Source organism: Zonotrichia leucophrys, chromosome 9, assembly GCF_028769735.1.
Source record: "Zonotrichia leucophrys gambelii isolate GWCS_2022_RI chromosome 9, RI_Zleu_2.0, whole genome shotgun sequence".
Classification (NCBI taxonomy): Eukaryota; Metazoa; Chordata; class Aves; order Passeriformes; family Passerellidae; genus Zonotrichia; species Zonotrichia leucophrys.
The window spans coordinates 8382767-8400441 of record NC_088179.1 but is presented as its reverse complement, the minus strand read 5'-3'; the positions used below and the strand labels follow the sequence as shown (position 1 = coordinate 8400441).

General features: G+C 39.4%; 1 protein-coding gene across 1 annotated transcript in view; it reads left to right on the top strand.

The window, feature by feature from the left end:
* Positions 1 to 598: 598 nt before the first annotated feature.
* FARSB (phenylalanyl-tRNA synthetase subunit beta) overlaps positions 599 to 17675 on the top strand; it is a 33249-nt gene continuing 16172 nt past the window's right edge. Inside the window, exons 1-15 of the mRNA XM_064720879.1 lie at positions 599 to 720; positions 1697 to 1752; positions 2678 to 2832; positions 3349 to 3421; positions 3703 to 3818; positions 4232 to 4382; positions 5092 to 5200; positions 7401 to 7471; positions 8763 to 8824; positions 8919 to 8970; positions 10505 to 10566; positions 10982 to 11189; positions 11613 to 11693; positions 14652 to 14744; positions 15585 to 15702. Coding sequence (XP_064576949.1) covers positions 663 to 720; positions 1697 to 1752; positions 2678 to 2832; positions 3349 to 3421; positions 3703 to 3818; positions 4232 to 4382; positions 5092 to 5200; positions 7401 to 7471; positions 8763 to 8824; positions 8919 to 8970; positions 10505 to 10566; positions 10982 to 11189; positions 11613 to 11693; positions 14652 to 14744; positions 15585 to 15702 — 1465 coding nt within the window. The 5' untranslated portion in view covers positions 599 to 662. The remainder of the gene's footprint in view (positions 721 to 1696; positions 1753 to 2677; positions 2833 to 3348; positions 3422 to 3702; positions 3819 to 4231; positions 4383 to 5091; positions 5201 to 7400; positions 7472 to 8762; positions 8825 to 8918; positions 8971 to 10504; positions 10567 to 10981; positions 11190 to 11612; positions 11694 to 14651; positions 14745 to 15584; positions 15703 to 17675) is intronic.

Below are 17675 nucleotides of genomic sequence, written 5' to 3'. Positions count from 1 at the left end.
TCCGGGGCGTGCTTAAGGCTCTTACCATTAAAGAGCTTATGGAGCTGACCCAGGACTTAGAGTTCCTGCAGTGTTTGGCGTCAAGCGTTTCGTTTTTAATTACACCAGCACACGCACAGCCTCCTCCCGCCCGCGGCGCTTCGCCCGCGGCGTCCGTGACAGGGATCGTCAGTAAATAAAACTTCGGCGTGAAAAAGAAACCACCCCCCGAAACTTGCACAGCGTTGCCCCAGCTGACCCCCCTCTCCATGGGGACGGCGGCAGCGCCGGGATTCACCGTTCCCTGCGGGGACAGGGATAACGCTGGGACTTGCGGTCCCCACGCGGGGACGGGCACAGCGGCACCGCCGGGACTTGCATCCCGCACGGGCCGCCCCTCCCGCCCGGCGCCGGTGACAGCGCGGGGCCCCAGCGCGGGCTGATGTCACCGCCGTAGCTGCCCGCCGCGCTGCCGGGGCTCGGCGCGCCGCCCGGCCCCTCCCCAGCGGAGCAGCCCAGCTCGGAGCAGCCCCACGGCCGCCCGGGCGCGGAGACACGGCGCCGGGGAGCGCGGCGGGCACGGGCGCGGCCGGGGGTCTGAGGGCGGCGCGCGGGCAGCGCGGCGGGAGCGCGCCGGGGCCTGGCGGCAGCGCGGCGCAGGCGCAGCGTGGGCCGGGGCCGCCATGCCGACCGTCAGCGTGAAGCGGGAGCTGCTGTTCCAGGCGCTGGGCAGGAGCTACAGTGAGTGCCCGCCATCCCCGCCGTGCCGCGGGACGCGCCCGCACAGCACCGCGCCCGCCCGCTGCCATCGCCGCGGCGCCTCCGCCGCTGCCCGCCCTGTGCGCGCACGGTGCCGCCGGCCGCGTGTCCCGGGGCTGCACCGGGGCTCTCGGGGAAGCTCAGGCCTCAGCGCCCGTGGCTCCCTTGCCGCCTGCTCCTCGCCTGCCCACGGCACGCCAGGCACAGCCATGTGGCACCCCCCATTCCCCTGACACGCACTGCTGGAGCCCAAATCGCTCGGGAAGTGCAACCGCGCGTCCCCGCATGGCGGTTCCTGTTGGGAGTTTCACTGTCTGTGTTAGGATCTGGTTAAACGGAGAAGGAGGGAGAAGAGGGGGGAGCAGGCAAAGCGAGCGGTGAATAGCGAGGGTTTATTCAGTCCTTCCAGCCTGGCTCTCGAAGCGGATGTAAGACCTGCTGGGCTGAAGGAGCGTTCAGGACATGCAGTGGGTTCGAGCAGATGGGGAAGCTGTGGCTCTACAGACAGCCCGGTGCATTGTCAGAACAGGGCATTGTCAGATCTGCGTTGTCAGAACAGGGCTGCGTTACTCACGTGTTGATGATGCAGTTGATGCAACCTCTGTAGAGCAACCTGTCTGATCAGAACAGGAGCACTTGGCAGAAGCTGCCCAGTTATTCCCTTCTGATTTCACTATCTGTTCAGGCCAGAGTTGCTCTGACAGATCTGGCTGAGGAGCTGAGCTCCAAAGATCAGAAGCCCTCCCTTGTGACTGTCAGAATACCACGTCAATAAATCAAATATATACTAAAGAAGCTACTATTCAGATGCAAGTATAAGGAAAAATCTTCAAATTACTTGTACCTTTTTTTTCCTGAAATAGCTTTTGCTATCTTGTTTGAAAGCACTGTAAAGACATACACAAAAATTAGGTCTGAGGTCTGCTTATTAACCAAAATTCACCCTCTTCCTTCACAGCGGATGAAGAATTTGATGAACTTTGCTTTGAGTTTGGTTTGGAGCTTGATGAAATTGTAAGTAATGGTTTTATTTGTTGCTTTTTGAGTAGATGTAGCATATTGACAGCATTGATTTTTGGTAAGAATTGGTATGGCATTGTTTCCAGCATATCCCCTGTTGCAATGGTGTAATGCACTGTATTAACACAGATGTTTTGAATCTGGGAAAAAACCCTCAGACATACAAAAGTTACTGCTTTGGAAGCAAGAGCCTCCAAGATGGCATATTGCAATACTTCCTGGAGGTCAGCACTCTGTGCTGCTTGATCTCAGGCACCATTTTATTTAGCAGCATAAGTATGGCCACAGAACATATATTGATCATATTTTACAATACCTGCTTGTCTTTGTTTGATATACAGTCATTGTGCAATATCCATAAAAATGTATTTGTCCTGGACATTGTTAGCTGAGTTGTAACTAATTTATATTTAACATTTTTATTTTGGTTCTGTACTTGTGGAGATCTGCTATTCCTGATAACACTATCCATGCAAATCTTGTTCAAGTAGACCTGTTTTGGTTTTGCCATTTAATTTTAGTTTATTGGCTTTTTAATGATGTTTATCAAAAGACATCTGAACGTCATGTGTTATGCTTTATTTCAGAATAAATTTGATTATGACAAGTCATTTGCCAATCTATTGCCAAAAATAACATCTCAGATCTATGCTGGGATCTGACAGCCTGGAGGTTCTTGCTTCTACTTTTTCTTGAAATTAAAATTTTAATACTGAATTTTTCTTTTGGTACACTGCTTTACAGTTTCTGAATTTGAGGTTTTATGTCATCTCTTGTATTTGGTGTGTCCGTTTGCTGTATAAATGCAAATTACAGTGTTAAACTTCTTATTAATACAGTTTCTGCTATCTTATCACTATCATACTGCTGTCAATGTTAAGATATATCAGGTTAAACCCACATTTTTGCTTGATTTCAGACATCTGAGAAGGACATTATAAGTAAAGAAAAGGGTGAAGAAAAGGCCAAGGGGGCCTCTGATGTCGTTCTCTATAAAATTGACGTTCCTGCCAACCGCTATGATCTGCTTTGCCTGGAAGGGTTGGTCCGAGGACTGCAGGTTTTTAAGGAAAGGTAAGGCAGAGTTGTGAGATCTCTGTGGTGTTTGTTGAAATTTGGGTCCATTTCTGGTCAGTAAACAAAGCTTTCTACTTGCTTGCATTTGGAGTATGATTATGTGTGTAGATGAGATTCATCAGGTGTTCCTCTGGAGAGGATCTATTGCATAACTTAAAAAGACCAGACTAGAATGTTCCTGGGTTTTGTATCTGTTCTAAAAAGTTTTCAGTTGCTGTTGCATTTGAGACTTAGCCTCTGTAAAGAACTCCTGCAGAGAAACTTCCTTGGGATCCTTTCTAATAAATACCAAAACAAATAATTTATTTCTCTTTTCTGCAATGACTTCATCTTGCTGAGTTCTTCCTTTCTTGTTCAGTAATCTGTTGACCATCCCATAAAAAACAAGTTCTGCACAATTAGCTTATTACATGCCAATAAATGTTAGCAAGGAAGTTTTCTACATATCATTCCTGCTCCATTTCTAGAGTTTGCTGCATTTCAGCTACAGTCTTACTTCTGTTTTTGTTTTAGGATAAATCTCCCTAGGTTTGAAAAGATAATACCAGCTGAAGGTGAAGGTCAGAGGCTGATTATCACTGAACAGGTAAAATTGTTTACTGCACTTTTGTAAATGCATTGAGAGTTGCTGAAGCAGCAAGATCCATATCAGTACTATTTTGTAAGAGCAGTGAGACTGGAAATCTTATTTGCAGAACAAGAGTTAAAGACATTTAAATATCTCTACTAGTTGTGATCTATTTTAGGAATGAGGAGTGGGAGGAACAATAGACAGATTATTTTGAGTGAACCTAGTAGCAGATCAAATCAAAGTTTCAGATGCAGCTGAAATCAAATCTCTTGAGGAGCTGCTGTTGTGAATTGCAGACTGCCCAGGTCCGGCCTCACGCTGTGGCTGCCGTCCTGCGGAACATAACTCTCACCAAGGACCGCTACGACAGCTTCATTGACCTCCAGGAGAAGCTGCACCAGAATATCTGCAGGTTAGTGCTTATATTTATAGTGTGTAGTGTCTATGTCTATGATTTCATCACATTAAAACTGCACATCCCTATTGCAGAGAGGTATTATGGTTATGCCAAGGAAAACCTTCTATAGGAGCTCTCTTGATCCTTCTCATTTCCTTGCCCGTTCCTGTCTGCTGCCAATACTATTCGACATAAATAGCTGTTACAGTTCATTCAGCAGTTTAGTAACATTCCCATTGGATTTGCCTTGACCGTTGTGTTGCTATTCATAATAATATTTACTAAAATGTTGTTCATCAGATAATTTCTAGGCTTCTCAAAATTATCCTTCTGCTTTTTCATTAAGCTCTTTTTTCATAAAGCATCATATTCTAAGAAACTCCCAAGTATTACTAGTAAAAACATTATTTTGCCTTCTTTATTTCTAGGAAAAGAGCATTAGTAGCAATAGGTACCCATGACTTGGACACCATCACTGGTCCATTTACTTATACAGCCAAAGCACCTTCTGAAATTAAATTTAAGCCCTTGAATCAATCCCAGGAGTACACAGCCTCACAAATCATGGATCTCTATAGGGTAAGTGGAATTTTTCAGACTCGTTGCACTAAATGAGGAGGACAAATTTCCAAGGCTAAATATCTCTCATATCCTTGTTATTAGAAGTTGTTCTTACAAATAAAACACAGTTGTCTTCTGTAGTTTAACAGCCATTGGACATTCCATATTTTGCGTGTCATGTTGGAAAACATGTACTGGCCCTGGAGACAAATCATCAAGTGCCTCTGACTAAAGCGTAAGAGATCTCAGAAACAAGAGAGACTAAAAGGAAATCAGATTTTTGATACAGTATATACTTAATGTCATTAGAAAAAAAAGTAAATTTTGAATCAAATTTAGGTATGTGTCAGTATCCAGCAATTTATAACTAAAAGTATTACAGTGCTAATTTTTATCACTTTTAAGAAGAGTTCCTATAGACTGAGGATATTTAGCAGTGTTTGTGTGCTGTGGTGAACAAGACTATCATTTGGACAGAGTGGCCTACACATGTTTGAGAGAATTCTTAAATAATCTTCTGTACTTCTGAAGAAAACCAAAAATCCAGTTCTTTAATTTCAGGCTTTTCCTGCTGCTGGGAGACAACACTGTGCTAGTAAAGTACCTAACTCTAACCCAATCCTTCCCACCTTCAAAACACCCCTTAATCACTCCCCAAAGGATTGTGGCTCTGTGCAAGTTCACCTGTGAGCAGAAGGGGAATTCAGTTTGTGCTTTGTTCCTCCAGACTGACAGCCACCTTCGGCACTACCTGCCCCTGATTGAAAACAAGCCACGTTACCCTGTCATTTATGACAGCAACGGGGTTGTTCTGTCCATGCCACCAATCATCAATGGTAAGATTAATTTGTGACTGCTCTGTACTGTTACTGCTGTTTTGTGTGTGAATTGGTGCCTGACAGAAGTGCTGATGTGCCATAGGTATTATTATGTTTTCTTAAAATTGTTTCACTTACAATTTCCTAAGTCTTCTTTCCTTCTTTCTGTTGAAAGAGAGTCAGGTTTTTTGTTCCCTCCCTAAGCTTCTAGTGCTCATTTTTCTCATCTTCATCAGAAGGGTGTAAAAGTTATACTGCAAACCTCTGCATTGAGCTTCTCATGCTCTTCCCCAACTCAACAAAGTTCCTTGTGACAGGAATTTTTGTTATGAAAGCATTTTTTTTAAGCTAAAAGAAACCAGCAAGAAGTTATTTTGTAAACTGGTAACTTCAACTTTGTACTCCATTTTATGAGGTCACAGCAGGGAATTTACCATCAATGGGACTGTTGCTGTCACACTAAGTGATTTCAGAAGAGTTTAATTGTTTAAAAAGAATAAATTGGTCTAGACTTTTTGGGCATTGTATCTAAATATGGGTTTCCTCTAAGTGCAAAAGAAAGCATGCGTGATTTTTGAGAACCAGGTTTACTGCAGCCATTTAATGGCATGTCAAGAATTACTCCTTCAAGAAAGATAATTCAGTATGTCTGTATACTGAAATATAGGTGAGGAATCAGTAAATTTCCCTGCACTGACCAATAAATCTGCAGTGATAATCTCTTTGGATGTGTGCTTCCTAATCCTTATCCAGCTAACCCAAATCTTCTTAAAAGGCAGCTCAAACTCTCTGGCAGGGACTGTAACAGTAACTGTTCTGAATTGAAGATGCTGTCAACCACTGTGCCTGATCCTTCTTTGTTAGGCTCATTCCAGCTTGGGGGTGCTCCATGTATGAGCACTGCATATTGTTGATATTTTACCAATTAAAAAGGTTGAGCTAAATTTAACACCTGCCTCTGCTTTAGAGAACAGTATCTAAGTGAGGTTTCCAGGTCAGAGGTGCTTTTTAAACAGCTAATGCAATGTAAACATCTGTATTGGTTGTTTGGATTATCTACAAGCACTGAAGTGAAGGCTTGTGTTTGCTTTGAAGGGAGTCCAGAGATGCTGACTACATTCCATGTGCAAAGAGGCACAGCACAGCTGTAAGGGAGGACAAGGTCCCTCAGTCCTGAGATCTCTTCTGCACCTAACTCCCAGTCTGGCTGTGACCTCATTTCCCAGTAGGAAACTGAACCAGAGCAGCTAAGTCAGGGTCAAACAAAGCAAGCAGGAATTTCTTTGTATATCCTAGTGTTTTCTTGGCTCTGGTGCAGCTGCACTAATGAACGGTGCAAGGAAAGGCAAGAAGGACAAAGAGGCTGGATTTGACATGATCCCACATGGTTCTAGGACTGTGTGTGCCCATCCCTGCATGGTTCCCAGCCATGGATTCACTCCAGGTGTGCACTGTCCATCTGTGCCTAGCAGGCAGATTGAGATCTCTGTACAGCTGCTCCAGACTGCTTGTGCCTTACTAACAGACCCCACTTTTGTAGGGAACCATCTGCTGGGGACCTTCACATCCAGTTTGCAAAAGAGACACTTCAGGTGCTTCTTCCAGACAAGAAAATTTTTGCGTGCAACAGAAATATGCACACATCATAACTCCCAGTACAGAGAAAGCAAATTGATGCCTAGAAGGGACCCATACTAGGACCTAAATCACTACAACAGAGCAACCTTTAGGGTATCAGCAGTGTCAGGAGACCACAGATGCCTATTGATTGTCATTAGTCTGAATCACTTTTTAAAAGCCATTTCATTTGTTCCTGCCCAAGGAAATGACAGATCACACCTGTGATGGGATGTGGGACTAAGCCCAAGGAAGATGGGATGCTGTGGCAGTGCAGAGCCCTTTGCTAACAGCAGATGGCCACTGTTCTGTTAGCTGCCTTTCCCAGCTGGCTGCCAGGATACTGAAGATCCCTGTGTCTTGCAGTGTAAAGCATAACCCAGTCAGTGTGTCTGATCTGCCTTTTTCCTTTTCTTTGATTCATTAATTCAAATATAAAAAGAGCTACAATTCTGCCAACAACTGTGAATGTTGGTGCAGTAGATAGTGGCTTTTTTAAGCTGTGGAAAATGACAGTGATCTTTCTGACACAAAATCAGTATCAGTGCTACTGCAATAAAACTAATATTTCTTAACATGTTTTTGTTTTCACATGTTTTAGGAGATCATACAAAAATAACGCTAAATACCAGAAATGTGTTTATTGAATGTACAGGCACAGATATTACCAAGGTAAATTAATCTTTCCTGCTTTTGATATGCTTTAATATAATTGTTTACCCTTTGGGTAATAGAGCTCCAATACAAAGACCTACAACCAAAGGCATTTACTGTAAGGAGCCAACCTTCCAATGCAAAAGTTGTAGGACAGTGGAATTCTCTGGAAACAGTTTCAGGCTTGCTCTATAGACAGCATTGTGTTTTCACTAAATTTTGATTTTACTGTATCTTTGTGTTGACACTAAGTGTTCAGCTTGTATGAGAAAATAATTCAAGTAAATTAGAGACTGTTTGTTCTTTTTGAGCACTTTTTCTAAATCTGAGAGACTTAGAAAAGAGTAAAATTTACTAAGACTTGCTGTTATGGCAGAATACTATTTGTAAAGATTCATTTTGTTTCCTACTGAAAATTTGGGCTGAGGGAAGAAAGACAAGGATTTTTCTACTTAGTTATCTTTATCAAGCAGGGATGCCATGCAAATAATTGCTAAATTCAAGTCTTTCGATATGCAAATTCTGTAACTCAAAGCTGAAGCATGAAAGCCAAGGAGCTATAATTGTCTGTTCTTGAATATAGGTTGTGCATTCATTGATAGTTTCCTAAAGTGTGTAACTTCATGCTTAACAGCAAAACTGCTTTTAACTTACTCTACTACAAAATGGTATGTTAACAACACAAATAAATTTGCATGTTGAGGAGTGGCTTCTAAGCAAACTAATAAATAACCATTTCTTGCTACTGCTTGTTTTGATAGTAAAAATATAATATTGTTCTTTTACATGAAGGAAATTACACTGTCAGGCATCAAAAAAACCCTTTGTGGATTAAGAATTTCATCTGAATCTCATTATTACATTTCATTACACTAATCTATTAAAATATTAACTGTAAAACAAAAAAAATTTGCAAACAAGGTTATTTGATGATGTATTGCTAAACAATACAGTCCTTCATCCTCTTCATTCTTACTTGAACTTCAGTAAAATTACTAATTAGACAGGTTAGGAAGACCCAGTTCCAAATAGTAATAAAACCCCTGTGTTTCTAAAGAGCAGAGTTTAGAAAAGATACACAAAGGCTTCAGAACCTTGAAAACCAGATTTTCAAGCTTTTACACAAATGTCTGCATCAGAAGGAAAATTTTTTTAACATTCAGTCTAATATTCTAGACTGCTAGGAAATTAGAATAGAATGAAGAGGGTGTAAGATGAGATATTTTCCCTGTTTCTTGTTAAGATATTTTGTCTACTTCAACACAAATAGATGACAGATTTCAATGTGATTATTATGTTTGTTTTGTAGGCAAAAATTGTTCTTGATATTATAGTCACGATGTTCAGTGAATATTGTGAGAAGCCATTCACGTGAGTACAAGTCTCCAAGGGCCACATGTATGTAAATCTCCACATTTGGGCCATGTGTTACAACCAGTTTTACTTATATTTTTCTCTCTCTCAGTGTTGAAGCAGTAGAAGTGGTTTATCCCAATGGGAAGACCCACATCTATCCGGTAAGCACAGCATGAGGATCTCTCTGTGTCCTTAGGGCGAGGGACTTTGTGATTTACACAAAGTCTGGGAACAGTGACATTGTTTTCTTTTCCTGCTATGGCAACATCTGCTGGTTCTGAGGTGTAGTGTAAAAACCCAGTGAGTCAGAACCTCCTATAACCCCAGCTCCAGCTTCTCCTTGTCAAGGAAAGTAATTTTGAAGCTCCATTGAATTATGATGAGGTTAAAAAAAACACTGTTATGGTGTAGCATGTCTGTGATAGGAACTTTTTTAGGAACAAGTAAAGATTGCAATCAAAGGTCATCATCTGTGTCTAAAGCTTTTAAATCCTACATGTTCCAAATCAGGAAAAATGAATGCAGGAAGAGATCTTTAAGCCTATGGACAACTGAAATCAGCCTCAGCATAATGTACTTATCAGATCTGGAAGCTTTAATGCCCTTCTGTTGAAATAACCTTGTAACACTGCATTTTTCAGTCTCTCACTTTACAGACACCAACTATGTAAAGGTCTAAAAAGTAGAATATTGACTTCAAGTTCAGTTCAGAGCCCCAGACAGATCTGTTCACAGTAATGCAGTCTTACATTTTTATTCTCTTAATAAGTATAAAGAAAGCAATTCCTCCTGTTTCCTGCAAGTAACTGAAGACAGAGTTGAACTCTGGTTATGAACTGTGAACTCTGAGTTATGAACTCTGGTCAAGTTCATAAAATCAGATACACCAAGGGAGTACAAATTGTTTAGAGGGAAAGAAACTTTTTTTTTGCTGAGAGGTTTTCTAGTGTCATTTTAGCTTTTTCTTTTCTCAATGTCAGTTTTAATCACCACAGGAAAGATGTAGAATCCTAAAAAGTTATCCAACAAAATAGAAATTTCTGCAGTAACCAAAAAGCTTCCCTAGATAAAATAGAGGAAAAAAACTGCAAGTTTCAGATGCTATGTTTTTTAAGGATTTGTATACCAAGAGGATTAGAAAAACACGGAAGACATAAATACATACAAAATATCTTCCTTAAATACATTGCACACTTGCTAAGTAAAATACTGGTAGGTATTTTTGTGCCAATAAGGAAATAGAAAGTTTTCCTTCCTTTTCCTCTTAAAGGTCATTTGATCTGTACAAGACCATGAGATCTCATGCATGACCATTCTGTGCTTTAGGGCTTTGACTTAGGATGAACTCAGCAGAAACTCACCAGAAACTTTCAGTGACTCTGTTACTTGTATATATCAGGAATTATCAGAAGTTTCAGTAACAGGGATTTCATGCTGCATTCACCCTTCCAGCTTAATCAAGAACAGCTTTTGTATCACATACCAGAGTATATTTTCAACAATCCTGTTCACTTTAGAATGCTAAATATAGCCTAATATTCCACATTTGTCTTCTGTGGGTGTCATTCTAGTAAAGTAATTAGAAGCTAGATTACTGAGATTGAATCCTCTCAGGTAGAAATGGCAGGCACTGTATATGTATATTAAAATCTGTATATGTAATATGTATATTAAAATCTTTGTCTTTCTTTTTAGGAGCTGGCTTATCGAACAGAGAAGGTGAAACCTGAATACATTAACAAGAAAGTAGGAATCAGGTGTGTTACTGCAAATTAAAACATAGTTTTTATTAACCATGACAAAGGTACTAGAAGACACTGATTATTGGATTATTTTTAAAATGCTTAGACTTTGTGATTTTTTTTTATTTTATCAAAAATTCAGGGGTTATCTTGGGCAATTAGATTGGCTCTGTAACAGAGTTCCCTGCTTTCAGAGAAGGTGAATGATTCTTTATGGCTTCCCACAACTGTTATGAAGTAAAGGAAAATGACCATCTCATGAATGAGAATCTGAGCTGGTTCTGTTTGAATGCTAAATCTGTGTACAGTCCATAAAGCACTTACAGATTGCTCAGGATATGAGGCAATGCAGAAAAAACACTGATTACTTTACAAAACCAGTCAATACATTGCAAAATCCGTAAATTACCACTCTCTTGTTTTGTTTCAGTGAAACTCCATCAAGCCTGGCAAAGCTGCTGACTAGGATGTGTTTGAAGTCCCACGTCACAGGGAATGGGAACCATCTAGAGGTTGAAATCCCTCCTACCAGAGCAGACATTATCCATGCCTGTGATATCGTAGAAGATGCAGCAATAGCTTATGGTTATAACAACATTCAGATGCTGATCCCGAAAACGTACACCATAGCTAATCAAGTAAGATTGCCCCTTCAAATGAATGCTCTGTTGTCAGTAAATGACTGCTGCATGCCAGAAGGGCTTTGGGGAAAACAGAACCTAGGAATTAAATATTTTGACATGCTTTGCCTTGAGAAGTATTTACCATGGATGGGATACAAAACAGATGCCCCGCTGATTTGAATAAGTCTAAGACCAGTGGTTGCTGGTACTTGAAAAAAGACAGGGTTTAAGTAGGGAACCCGTATTAAATCTCTAATTGGGAGATTCATTTCCTCAGGCAAACCTAAAGGCAGCTGGCTAATGCTTTCAAAAATTTTAAGCACACAAGCATAGTCCCTCCCTAGTGAATTCACCATCATGTAACAGGCAGAATCACCTCGGGAAAGAATAGCAAAATGCTTTTAGATGGAAGCTGAAAACTGTTTTGTTTCATTTTAGCTCCCCCTCAATAAGCTTGCAGAACTTCTGAGGCTGGACTTGGCAGCTGCTGGATTCACTGAAGCACTCACTTTTGCCCTGGTATATTACATTGATTTCATATTTTTCTTAACTGCATGTTTGAACAGTGATGCAATCAGAACTGCAGAGGGTGGTCTGAGGATATGTTATTGTATAAATGTATCAGTATCATCCAGTGCTGTTTTGGCAGCTGATTGTTTACTAGGGCATTGGAATCACAGTATAATATTTGGAGAGTTTGTAGGTCAGAGAAATTAAATGAGTCACTGTTAATGTGGTATGCAGTTCTAAGTGTAGAGAGGGAAATAGCTGCTGAAGGACTGGTTTTAGTTTAACTTGATAGGATGAAATTGTAAGACAGCAAATCTCTCAAGACTTTGGTCACCAGATATGAAATTCATCATAATTCAATAATCTGGAAAAACAACATGAAAATATAGTACTTTCTGGTGGGTATTTCTACAGTGTATTGAGATTTCCCTGTTTCTGTATTTTTCTTTAGTATTGTCACTTGCCCACGATTCTTTTGCAATCAGTCTGCAAAGAGCTTATTTTAAGAATACTCATAAAAAAGTTACATTATACAGACACTGGGGGACATGCTTTTTAAATTTCACCACAGGTAGGGTTTTGAATAAAGATAACAAATAGATATATGGTACACAGATAAATACAGATAAAAAATATAGCATTGTTATCACTGGTTTTTGGTGTTCTTTGTTACAGCCATGCCAGTAGTCTTTGACCAAGAATTAGGACTCTGCAGCAGCAAGTGCCACTCTGGTACTAACTGATGCCATAATTTGTACTATAGAAATTATACAGCAGGATTGTTGTGCTAAAACAGAATGTACAGCAGGAAACAACATCTTTGTCATGGCCACTTGTTCATACCCCTTAGCTGTGAACTGGATCAGAGCACCTGATCTGCTCTTAAAAACAAACAAGTTAAATATGCTCCTATGCCCTCCAAATGTATGTGGTAACTATCCCTGTATGGAGACTGGCATAGGCAGCTATTGAAAATATAATATACATTTTTTTAAATCCTTTCTGATGCAAGATCAAAGCCTTTGCCTAAATGTCCAGTTTGTGCACATTTTAGCATATGGGGAGCTACCATCACACATTCTGTTAAAAATCTCTGTGGAACTTCTCAACTTCTTCCTGAAGCTAAAACTTACTAGATGGCCAGAGGTATAAATCCTTGAAAGTACACAACCACTTGAGATAGGAGAAAATGATCTGCTCACAGATTATTTTTTACTAATTTAATATTAATCAAATATTTTAAGATGCAGCATTTCAGGTTCCTAAAAGACTTCTGGTAGTTGGAAGGTTCAGATATTGCAGCCACATTTGCTAATTTGAATGGACTGAATAAAATTTTAACACCTTCAGATTTCACAGAGCTTGAAAAGCAAAATTTGGTCTCATTCTGAAAAACATATTCCAGTTTTAATATTTGGATATTAACTCATTTAAGTAACCAGGACAATAAGTAGTATTGTGCTGCAGTGCTAATATCTGACAGAGGTATTCAGGCCTGTGGTTACTACCATGTTGAGGCAACAGTACCTATAGTCAGTTTTTAAAGTTTTTCTTTATATATTATTATCCAAAATTAATATTTCGTAATTCATTATTCATTTTGAGTGCTGCACTCTTGCTTTGATTCTTTGAACACATAGTTAATTTTTTTTCAGCACCAAATAGGTAATATGTCTGTATGTCTATTCCTATGAATAGGAATATTTAATACATTACATTGCTACAACTGAGAACCTTTATGAACTGCAACAGCAGAATTTTGAAGGTCATGCAGTGTGTCATGGTATCACATTTCCTATTTGTATTTCTGCTGTGGCAGGATAAAACTCAGTCTGAGTGACACTTTATTAAGTGAGGCTTATGACTTTGATATAATTTATACTACAACATTCTGTACCCCAATCTTATATGACAAACACTGCTTATGAATTTGTGCACTCAGTCTATTTCTTGGGTAGAGCACCAAATTTCACTTGTACACAATAATGTTGCCTTTTGTGAGGAGCTCCACTTTAGCCAGAATCCATGTAGTGAGATCACAGTAACATGCTGAAGTTTAGATAGACATCTGAAAACTGTTTAACACAGTTCTCTCCTCCTAAATTCAGCATTCCTTGTGTTATTTGGGATTTTTTAAAAATGATTATTCAATAATCCACTTTTTCAGATGGTATCATCTGCTCATTTTTCTCACAGTTGGTCTATCAACACACTTTGTGAGTACTGCCAGTGCAAAGGGAACACTTCTGGGAGCCTGCAGAACACAAGCAAATCCTCAATTACATGCCTAGTCTGCTACTGCTTTCTTTATTACTCTAATAAAGCTATAAATTCTGGAAATTTATAAGTGTGGATCTTAGAAGTAGCATCTATTGCAGTATGTGCACAGACATTGGCTGAGCCTGATAAACTGAATGCATATTGTTTTACTGACCAGCTTCAAAATACACCTTTAGAATAGAGGCTTTATAAACACTTCAACCCCCAAAATTGAACAAACTACAAGGATCTTATATACAGCTTTGAAAACTGAAGGCTGGGCCATATGAGGTGTTTTTCATAGTCAGTACTGTACTGTGTGTAAGTAAAGTAAAATCCCCTCAAGGGATTGTTTTACTTTTTGTGAAAGAACAGATACCAGTCCCTCTATGAGTGCTATTTTCAGAATAAAATACTGTTTTTAAAATAAATTACAACAATCCATGACAGAAGCCTAAATAAACACTTGCCCTTTTTTTTTTTTTAACCCATCTTAATTTTATTCAGTAATTAACACTTATAAATAAGACTAAGTAGGCAAACTGGTTTAAGACTGAGGCTTAATTTGTATTATGAGTGTTACATGTGAGGGGCTGTATTATGGGGCAGTGCTACAATTCTATTGTTCATTCTCGAGATCAAATTTCATCATTGGCTTGCTGTCTATGCTAACCACTTGACCTTGATATGTTTTTGTCTGATTTTCAGTGTTCTCAAGAAGATATTGCAGATAAACTTCGCACGGACATCTCTGCAACAAACGCCGTGCGCATAGCAAACCCCAAAACAGCAGAATTTCAGGTGACATCATTTACACTCTCAGAGCAATATTGTCATGGGTTCTGTATTTAAAAAGGAGAGAAAGGAGCTTACAGGAAATAAAATTTATAAACTATAAGCTGCATTTCCTGCATTAAAGAGCTTGTGTATATTTATGTGCTGAATGTGTCATTTTCTGTTACTGCACTGAGAAATCTCTCTTCCAGTGTGAAATACTGTCAGCTTTTCAAGAAAGCAAAGTACCATGTCCTGTGTGGCAGAATGTGGCAAAACTGAGCAGTCTTATTCAGAAAATCCCAGTTGGTTAATCAGGTCCCTTATCTAGAAAACCTATCCTTCAGCATAGAAGGAACTATTAGACTTGGCAATCTCTAAACATCCTGAGCTTTGGGTAGGAAACATTTGGGTTGGTTTTTTAAAAAATTATTATTACTCTTGGTTTGGTTTTTTTAATTCTCTGATGCTCTTTAAGTATTTTAATACTTCTTTCTAGATCATTTGTTCTTAGCTAGAGCAAACTTAGAATTTGCCTTTTGTATTAGGGAGAGTAAATGTATGGGAATTTTTTTCACTTTCTGTATTTTTTTCTATGCTGCAGTGCAACTCAGCCACCTGTGAAATGGTACCAGTTCTTAAGTTCACGTATAAACTCTTTGAGAAAATGCAATATATAAAATATGGAGAGAACGTACATTTCTGTGTTTAAAAATTCTAAATCAAAGTTGCTTAAACATAAGAGATAAGTGCAGTATTTGCATTCGACTACTTTTAAATTCTTGTTATGAATGGACAAAACAAAAAAGAAGAAAACTAGATAATTTGGAAGGTATTTGACTTGCAGCATCTCTGTTTGTCCTGCAGGTGGCACGTACAACCCTCCTTCCTGGGCTGCTGAAAACTATTGCTGCCAACAGAAAGATGCCCTTGCCTCTCAAACTCTTTGAGATTTCTGACATTGTAGTAAAAGATCCTAATGCAGGTAAGAAGAGAAGGTTCCTCAGAATCTTTGATAATGGAAATACATTTACATACCAAATAGTAGTAGTAAAGGAAATCTGTATTTCCTTTAAAATAGGCATTTCCATAATAATAGTAATTCCATACTACATTTGTATTAATGTGCAGAGCACAATGTTTAAGAGCTTGGTTTTCAGGCTGGATTTTAGAGTGGCTGGAAACATTGTTCATTTTAGATGCTCTCTCAAAAGTACAAGGAGATACACTGCAATACTTTTAGGCATCTAAATATTCATTAAAATCTGTCACAGATACTGAAAAACTGCAAGCATAAACACAAGACTAAAAAATAATCTGCTCTAAATTTTTGTTGCTCTTAATCTAGTGCTCCTTCGTATTCTTATCAGGGATGTATCTCATGAGAGAACCTGCTGGCAGTGCTTGCAAGTGGCACAATCCCTGGAAAGCAGAAATACCAAAGGCATTTTGCTGGTACAGTTCTAGAGCCTGCTTAGGCCACTGCAGTCTCAGTCATGTGCAGAGCTGTGCCAGCTGGAGAGCAGAATGTCTCCAGCCTGGGAAGAGCAGCTTTTATTTATAGGCAGATTCTATAGATCAGAGGAAGATTTTGGGGTCAGTGTGTCTCAACAGGAATCCCTTTTCCATCATCCTTGAACAGGACTGCTTGTGTTTGTTCTCCCAAATTATTTTCTTAGAAGCTGATAACTGATATGAAGAATGAGATTGGTAGCAGAGATACAGGGTAGAGAATGGAAAAGTCTGTGTAAAAAACTGTATCCATAAATAAAAAGCTCCACAGTACAAAATTTTCTCTCTCATTAATAAAATTATTATCCTTATTTTTCAATTTCATCCAGCTATGCTAAGAAAGCTACCCTAACCATGTAGCCTTAATTGTTGTAATTGAAACAGGCAAAGCAGCTGGTTCACTTTGCAAAAGCCTCAGTGAAATCCCTCCTGTGTTTTGGGGCCTCTTTGCACTGATTTCACTGTGTATGATCAAAATTTCAAATCACCTTTATCTGAAAAAATATATCACAGTAAAATGAACTGTAGAAACAGATTTTTAAATGTTAAAAATTAGCCTAAATTTTATTGATTCATGTCTTTCTCTATGGCATATTGAGAGAAAAGGAGTGCCCAAGCTACAACTTTTGGGAGGAGTTGAATGAAGTTTTGCTTCAGTAAAAAGGCTGACATTACTTTAAATTCAGTGGTAGCAATTGTTCTGTTGTTTCATTACCTAATCTCAGATTTTAGTGGTGGTGTTTAAAGTATCTGGAATCTGCAAACCCAAGTTTTATATAAAGCCTAAACAAAATGGCAAGTACATTGCTTTGGTGATGAATTTAATTGGTAAATTACCTTTTTTCCTTTTTGAAGGAAAAAAGAGCCTTGCTAAGCAAAACAAGCAGCTTTAGCAAACCATGTAGGCTCTTTTTTATTAAATACAGACAGTTTGGTGGTGCAGCTCATTCCTTGTTGGGCATGCAGTTAGCTAGAATGCAAAAAACGTGGGACAGATGGCAGAATAGCATCAGCATTCTTTAGAACCAAGAGTGGGGCTGTTTATCTTGGACTAAGGAGCACATTTACTCTGGCATTATAAAGCTGATGAGTTAAATTGTTAATTTTATTTCAGGTTTGTCAAGTGCAGCTCTTGAAAGCTTTCATTTATGTAGATGGCTGCTTAACAGTTTTATAAAGAATGATTTTAGGGTGTACTTAATTTTGATGGGAATCATTGCAACAGACAAAGACTTCTGAGGCAGCAGCTTTGTGCTGTTTGCTCTTGGGCAGCCCTCTCATGGACTGAGCCCTTGCAGACTGTGAGCAGTATCTGAAATGGGTTTTAATCTTGTGTTTAGAATCACTACTGTCTTCCACAAGTTGATTTCCAAAATTAACCTTGCCTAATAAAAAGTTTGGAGGTGGGAGGTAGTGGAGAAAGGCAAACATTGAAAATGTGGGGTT